General features: G+C 41.1%; 1 protein-coding gene across 1 annotated transcript; it reads left to right on the plus strand.

The window, feature by feature from the left end:
• The first annotated feature begins 2,521 nt into the window (after window positions 1-2,521).
• tsku (tsukushi small leucine rich proteoglycan homolog (Xenopus laevis)) lies at window positions 2,522-8,300 on the plus strand. The gene is made up of 2 exons (XM_067246442.1): window positions 2,522-2,705; window positions 7,146-8,300. The coding sequence occupies exons 1-2, from the start codon at window positions 2,697-2,699 to the stop codon at window positions 8,193-8,195; spliced, it is 1,059 nt and encodes a 352-aa protein (XP_067102543.1). The 5' UTR covers window positions 2,522-2,696; the 3' UTR covers window positions 8,196-8,300.
• The last annotated feature ends 300 nt before the right edge of the window (window positions 8,301-8,600 follow it).

Genomic DNA, 8,600 nt, shown 5'->3' on the forward strand with positions numbered 1-8,600 from the left:
ACTCCCTCTGTTAGGGATTCAAAGTGACAGAAAGACAAACAGCTGGTTTGTACAGAACACTTTGTGACCTAATCATTTGGGCTGAACCACGGTTGGCAAATAAGGCAATGAGATAAATACTATATTCGATTGTTAGACCCGTGACTGTTCAGTATAACAGTAAGCCTATACTTACGTAAGGTTAATGACCATAAACTATAAATGCACAGAATGAATAACAGGTGCTACAGAGAGAATGAGAAAGGCTTGAGAGACAGACAGAGAGAGAGAGAGAAAGAGAGAGAGGCAGTTAGAGGGACTGACAGACAGAGATAAAGAGAGAGAGAATGAGAAAGGCTTGAGAGACAGACAGAGAGAGATAGATAGAGAGAGAAAGAGGGAGAGGGAAAGAGAGAGAGAGATAGAGGGAGACGGAAAGAGAGAGAGAGCGAGGGAGAGGTATGCTCCAGGTGAGTGTGGTGTGTGGTGCAGGTGGTACAGGAGGACGAGGTAAGTGATTCCACCTTTGCTGACCCATATCCATATAAGCCGATGAGCCTCTTAAATGTAACACCTCTGTCCTGCAGCCCGGTATAGGGGAGAAAATTGCCCGCTCAGCAGAAATGGACACTGTGATGCAGCTGAACACAGTCTACCACTCTGGAAACACTCATGAGGAACACAATATTACACTGAAGAAAACCTGTCAATGTGCAAGCAGGTCATTTTCTATCTTGTATCTGCATCTGAGAAAATTCTATTACTATTATAAATGCTATTATATGCACATGCAATATCCAACTGAAATAAATGTGTGGAGCAACCTATAGCAGTATTGTAATAATATAATATTTTTATAATTTTCTTTTCTTCCTTTATTGGAGACATGTGAATTGCCTTTTCTATTTTGATGTGCTTAGTTCTGGCGCCATCTTGTGGAGAAGACATGACATATCGAACATTGATTCATGTCAACTATAATAGAACATTGACTCCCATGTTCTGAAGTTCTAGTTCCCCATTGTATCTGATGGATTATTCTTAGTCAGCTTCCTTCCTTGCTTCTCTTTCACAACAAAACAGAGTGAGCTTCAACAGATGTTTATTGCAGTGTACATAAATCACATGGCATATCGTGAAATTGTTAAATGCTTTGCAGCTTGCCACTTGAAAGGCAAATAGGAATGAACTCAAAATAACAATCCTAAACAATGCCTGTATTAAAGCAGGGACACAAAGAAATTTGAAAGCAATTCTCAGCCCACACATGTACAGTCGGCAACACCATAAAATATTTATTGTAGATGTTGTCGGTTTGGAACCATGCCAGTCTTGGCTGAATGGGTGTTCAGTGTCCCCAAATGATCCTCAAGAAAACATCTGTATAAGGGAGGAATACATAATTAAGATGCAATAAATTGCATGATTGTTTAAAGGATTTCTAATACTGGTACAATGAATTTGTATTCATTTATTTGTGTACCTGTCTGCACAAAAAAAACAATTTCTTTCTTCACAGTATTTCACGATTGAATAGAAAAAACTGTTTTTTTCCCCCAGCAAATGCATGTCTCCTGGGTTGACTCACAGGGTGTGTTCCCTGAGGACAACTGTTGGTTCCTAGTTTACTTTTAATGTTTACTTTCTCAAAATATGCAGATTATAACCTACCTCCTTTATTTACTGCACAATAAAGTCCGCACACAAACACATTCACACCATGTTCTCTCTCTCTCTCTCTCTCTCTCTCTCTCTCTCTCTCTCTCTCTCTCTCTCTCTCTCTCTCTCTCTCTCACACACACACACACACACACACACACACACACACACACACACACACACACACACACACACACACACACACACACACTCTCGTTCCATACGTTTGAAAGAAACCGTAGGTTATCACAGTGAAAACAATGCTCTCACGCAGCAGCGGTGCAGCAGCTCCAGATCGGAGACAGAGGCTAGGCACCATATTGTCCTGCAGCACATGCTGTTTAACATATGCCCCCTGTGGCTCTCCCCCTCTCTAAGCTTTGTTCCTATATACAGTATCTGTTGATGTAGCCTACACGCTGAACTCGACAACTCGCCACTTTGAATGGCCATGGATCCTTTTCCGATTTATAGGCACTAAATGGAAACCAACGTAGAAAAAGTTGGACATTTAAAGATGGAATTCAAACTATGGCACTAATATAACACATTACATAGTCACTTATTCTACTTTGATCAAAGTTTAATGGACAGTAGGCTATCTGTTTTGGTTTAGGTTGTATCAAAAGCTCTCTTTTGTATTACATAACAGTTGCACACTTAACTTTTACTTTCCTTTTCACGTTCTGAGCCTATCTGAGACATAAGACGGCCTCATTATTGCATAACGTTTTTCGTTCCTTATAATTCTGCCATCTGTACCTTCGAGGGTGCCGCTAGAGTGCGCATTGTGCTAAGAGGAGTTGGTTGCGGCGGAAACCCAGAAAGACTTTATGAGATATGGGTGCGAAGGACTGTGCAAATCTCTCCTCCTTTAGTCAGCGTTATGGTACGCACCAGACAATGATCCACAGACTGCAAGGAGTCAAACATACTTCGCTACACTGGAACATGCCGACGGATTTACAAAATTGGATGAGGAGCCGATTATGTAAAATGTATGTAAAATAGCCTAAAGCGACTGTCCGGTTGGCACTTCAACTCCACATTCTTATTTCATGGTCAAGGTAAGTTAACCAAAGCGAGGACTTTTCAATTTAGCAGTTACTCAAATGTATTCAGCTATATGCGGATAGAATGGTTTTCGACAATTTCAGAGAGAGATCAGATTTCAGATAACCGTGGCTAGTTTGAAAACCGCCTTGTTGGTTTTATGTATGCATTAAGCACATGCCACGAATTATTCTAGAAAATAGTATGTTAACAACACCTCTTAAGCAGATTTTTGTCTTAACTTCTGCCGTTTACATGTGAGTGAGTGATGCGTGGAGAAATTGACACATGGTCATTGACTGAGGAAATGGGCGGGGGCGTGATCGAAGTGATACAATTTCAGCCGAGGCACCTTTTCTGAGTTTTTTTCTGAGAAGGCTCGACAATACTGTCTTTGGATGGGTGTGATAGGTACATTTCTTCGCGACAAGGGCCCTGCATGCTCTGCCACGGCTGCAGGAAATTTGATCTGCAGCGGCAGTACCCAAAGTCATATCGCCCGCCTCTAGGCCTGCTTACCCAGAGCAGTTTCTCTGGCTCCTATTGCGCAGTATTACCACTTTAAACTATTTTAATGAACCATAGTTTTCAGCCACTGATACAGTATCCTTAGAGGTCAGACCAAACGATGACTGACTATTGCACAAGTAGTAGGCTTCTCTTTAAAAAAACATGATGTTAATCATTAATTTGTAGCATGCCATTCACTTTAGAAGCATCTTTAGGGGTAGTTTTTACTTGGATGGGAAACTGTACTGTGACCTGCTACCTTAACTACAAGTTTAAACACATCACAGTTGTTGTTGTTTTGTGTGTGTGTGTGTGTGTGGGGGGGGGTTCAAGTGTAATTTTAATCTGCTTAAAGACGTAGTTTGTCCATCAGACGACTAGTTGTCCTGGTCTAATACTGTTAACCCTTGTGCTGCCTGTCACATGACCCAAAGGTTCACAGTGAACCATCGTTGTGTTTACCCAATTTGACCCAATACAAAAACAATTAAAAATAATTTTCTTTTAACCTTCACAATGTGGGGGGTCTGAGACAGCCTGACGGTTAAAAGAAAATGCTTCACTTTGTTTTTGTATGCGGTAAAGTTGTCGCAATACGACGGTGGGTCACAATGACTGATTGGTCAGAATGCCCTGAAGATAACACAAGGGTTAAGCACTACTGCTTTAAGCACACATTAAATCTGACTTTTCTTAATGCCATGTAGTGATTTGTCTTTAAAGGATTAGCATTTTGTCTATCCTCTAAATTGAACTGTTTGCAAGACTTGAACTTGGGGATTGAGTTGGGAAAGTGGACCCAAACAACAGGTGGAATAGAATATTGCTGAGGTTCATAATAAATGAAGATGCAAAGGCCATTGAAATCCTTTAAGAATAGACTCATTTATCTGTAGTGCATGATCACACTTGATCATGTTTGCTCTTTTATTGGATGTGATTTACTAGTTTAAGGTGGCTGTCCATGCCTAAGGATATACTGAGTGTGTCCACAGAGAAAGAGAAATGGTGTTTGTGGGGCATGGTTAGAGGCTCTCTGTCAATTGTCCACTGAAGAGATTTGCACCCCAAATAGTCATCGCTGTCAAGTAATTATAGTGGTTAAATATGAGCTGATTTGAAGTCGGAACACCCAGATGCTGTTATTTGAGATTTATGGCTCGAAGGATGAGAGAAACAGCTGGTGATAAAAGTTCACCAACCCCTTGTGATGAAGCAGATGGATAGATGGGGTTGCTGAGCCAAATGGCAGCGACAAGAAGGCCTCACTAGCATCAGTGTGGCACTCTGATAAACCAAACGACCGCTTGCTTTGTAGTCCCAACACTTACAGTATTTACACAGACAGCCCTCCCATGGGTTTGCTAATAACATTTCTTCAAGGTCTGCATGAGCGTATACAGGCTTGTGAATGTTGGAGGGAAGATGATTCCCTGCAGATGAAGTAATTGTTTTTAAAAGTGCAAATGAGGTAATGTGGAGGAAAAGGGTGGTGCCGGTTCAGTTTGTATTAAAAACAATAGGATATGGACCTCATTTTGGACTTGTGTGGAGGCATTAGAGGAAGTTTTGATAACCTGAAGGAGGGCTTAGTATCTTGGAAAGTTGTTAAATAGGGGAATGGCGTGTTTACTCGTCTCAAGTTTACGTCTAAAATAAGCAGACCTGCATTTTCTTGTATCGTTAAAACACAGTTGGTGTGACTCAAGCTTTAAGTCAACAAACCCAATGGCAAAAAAAACTAAAACAAACCCACACTAGTCTGCTTCCTCTCTCATTTTCATTAATGTCCGTTTTTATTTCTGAGAGAAACAATTTCATACTGGAATCATACTCAGCCACAGTAATTGTTTGCTTTTCTGGTTTTCTCAACCTGTATGTGCAATATCTTTTGAATTAAAGCCAGACGACACAGCAGCACAGTTGCTTGAAGTTGTTTTACTTTCAAGTAGAGACACAAAACAGGAATGTTTGCATATTTGTTTTGAAGATGTGTATTGTGAAACTTTTTTATTTATTTACTTTTTGCATTTTCCTGTTGGAAGCCTGGTGCAGTTGGGTCTATTGTAGAGATGCAAGCTGACTAGACAATGTAGGTTTTTTTATACACAAACTGTAATGTTAAACCATAAAGTTTATGAGGAATAATTGAGAGTTGCGTGTTTTCAAATGCAAAAATCAAATGCCATATCATATCTGTGTCATGGGTCTACACAAATATGTACACTGTCTTTTTACTGAAACTTATGCGAACAAAGAGAAAAAACAATCATAACAGTCAGAAAACAAGAGAACAATTAACAGCTCCTTTTTGAGTAGGCTTAGGGTCAGCTTACCACTAATAAGCCTTACTATGAACTTTAAGTATTTCAGAATACCTTGTAGATTGTGCAACCTCACTTATGAAAGAACACTCTGTAACCCTTTCATGTTAATGGACCATTATCTCTGATAACCTTTTTCTTAATGGGATAAGAAACCTGCAAATTGACTACACAACCCTAACCTACTTTAAAAAAAAGTGCTTGGTCATACTTGGGTGGACGAAAAAAACACAATTTGCCTCCACCAGTACAAATACAACTATTAACCTTTGTCCAATAGTGTGTCTGTGTGTGTGTGTGTGTGTGTGTGTGTGTGTGAGAGAGAGTTCTCTCCACCTATTATGAGTATGTGGCTGCCAAGTGATGTAAGAGGTTTAGGGGCAGATCATTTACCTGCAGACAGCCTTGACTCGTTCAAGCAGCAAATGTATTCGAAGCGCCAGCAGCATTCTGTTCAGTTTCAGAAGCTCTTTGAAAGCAGGTGGAATAGTTCAGATTAGAGGAAACCATTGACATCAACTGGACATTGAGGTACAGAGTGTAGAACATTTCTGTATGTGGCACTTACAGCATCTGCAGTGGTGATATTTATGTATTTCAACAATTCTTTTGCGTTTTGAAATGCCAGGATGTTTACGAACTTCATTCCTTTTTGATGTGACTTAACTAAGCCACAAAGTTGCTGATACATGCACCTACTGTTTTTTATGCAATTCAATCAAAAGTTTGCAAAGATTGATCTGATTTAGCTGTGGTTTGTTTGAGATTGTTTTACCTTAAAGCTGTCGGTTTGTTAGACACACAAACTGAGCCACAGCATCTGCTATCTCTTTGCGTCTTTATGCTCCAATGTGCTCATATACTTCATCTCTTTGTACCCATTTTCCACCAGCTAGACAGTTATGTTGAGAACCTTGAGTGATAATGTGCCTCTCGTGTTTTTACAACCATGAAAATGTTTTGTGTAATAAACTATGACTAAAAACGTTAATATGGACTTTTGTGAGCACAATGAGGCCAAACCCATTGGGAACCCAATTAGAGAGAAGTTTGTTTGGCTCAAAATGCAAGATGGATTTTTGGATGGAAAACTCTTTTAATAACGTTCAAAGCCACGTTTAATATTCCAGCCTAAATTCAAACTGTTCAATTAAAGCTGTACTGGGGTATGTTCATACAGAGCATGTAAGAAACAAGTAGAGAAACTGTTTCAATAGATACCATAATCTGTGAGTTGATTGAATTTGAGTTTTAACCAATACCACAAAACACAAAAATAAATCTTAGATCTAAGCGCTGCGCTTTGTTTATGCACTGGCTGTATTTAGCTTACTGACCATATTTATTCATAACTCTGTAACTTATATTTCTAAAGGAATGCAATTCAATATGTTTTGTACAGTATTTTTATCTCAGTAAATGGACAGACACTGGAGTACATCTAGTACATCTCCTGACACGTTTATTTAGCATCTCTGATATCTCCTATCAGCTGTACTTTTTAATTTAAAGGAAGCCATTATGTATTTCATGCATTTTTTTAAATATGTTTTTTGACTTTGTATTCTTATAACTGAAACCGATGATTCACCTGTTAATCCTTTTTATGTCCCCTTCCAGACGAGGATGACTCTTCTTCTGTGGGTTAGCATGTCCCTGCTTGCCTGGGTTCATGCAGGTGAAGTAAAGAATTGCCACCCCAGCTGCCACTGTGAAGTAGAGAGCTTTGGTCTGTTCGACAGCTTCAGCCTGACCAGGGTGGACTGCAGGGGAGTGGGACCCTCCAACATCCCCATCCCCATCCCCCTGGACACAGCACATCTAGACCTCTCCTCCAACTCCATAGGCCTGTTGTCTGACACCATGCTTTCTGGCCCCGGCTACACTACGCTGGTCAGCCTGGACCTCAGTAGCAATCTCATCAGCCAGGTCAGCTCCAAGGCCTTGTCCCGGCTGCGCTATCTCCAGACCCTGGACCTGAGCCACAACTCTCTGGACAGCCTGGCTCAGGGCTGCTTCTCTGGCCTGCCTCTAGTGGAAGTGGACCTTAGCCACAACCGTTTCCGGGACTTTGACCTGGATGTGTTCATCACCAGGGGTCACGGCGAGCCAATGAGTGTGGATTTGTCCCACAACTGGCTGAGCTCGGTCTCCAGGGGCCCACATGGGGGTGCGCTGCATGTCCAGAGCATGACACTAGCGGAGAACCGGCTGAGGAGCGTCCCCAAGTTGGTTGGAATTCCATTACGGGACCTGAACCTGGATGGAAATCCTATCTCCTGCATTGAGGAGGGGGCGTTTGTGGAGCTGAAGGACCTTGTACACTTGTCTCTCAGTGGCCTCAGTGAGCTCTCAGACATCAAACCAAACAGCTTTAGTGGCCTGCACAATCTCCAAGTTTTGGACTTGTCCAGCAACATCAATCTCAAGACACTGAGCCCAGCAGTGTTCATTGGGCTTGTTTCCCTGCAGGAGCTCAATTTGTCTAACTCTGGAGTAACATCTCTGCCAAACAACATGCTGAGCCACTTGCCTAGCATTAGGAGTATTACTTTAGGCCCAAGCACACATTGCTGGAGAACTCAGAAACAAGGACAGTTTCACAGGCAGCTAGGTCAAATCCAGTTTGACCACGTACTAACCTGTAACATCAAGGGCATTGTTTCTTGAGGCCCTTATGCCTTTGGAATGGACTACTCCTATAACTGTGCCTTCTTAAATATGCAACTGTTTATTCCTGTCAAACTTGATCCTTGCTCTTATAGAGATATTTAGTTGGTTTGACTGTATACAAAGTATACTTTAAAGCTTTATGAAGCCTTCCTTAAAGAAGTTTCCAAATGTTTAACCATTTTGACACAGCTACATGAGGTCCCTATACTCAGTGCTATATGTTTGTCATACCTTATCTAGTTTCATGATCTTTACACCAGGCAGATATCCAATGCTAATTGGGTGATAGACACCTTTAAATACCTACTGTAGCATGTGGCCCAGGTTCTAATGCAGTTTCCAGAATGTTCACTTCCCTACCTGAGCTCTAAACTTAACCCTAAACTCTACATACTTAAATGT

This window comes from Osmerus mordax, chromosome 11 (genome assembly GCF_038355195.1).
Source record: "Osmerus mordax isolate fOsmMor3 chromosome 11, fOsmMor3.pri, whole genome shotgun sequence".
NCBI classification, from domain to species: Eukaryota; Metazoa; Chordata; class Actinopteri; order Osmeriformes; family Osmeridae; genus Osmerus; species Osmerus mordax.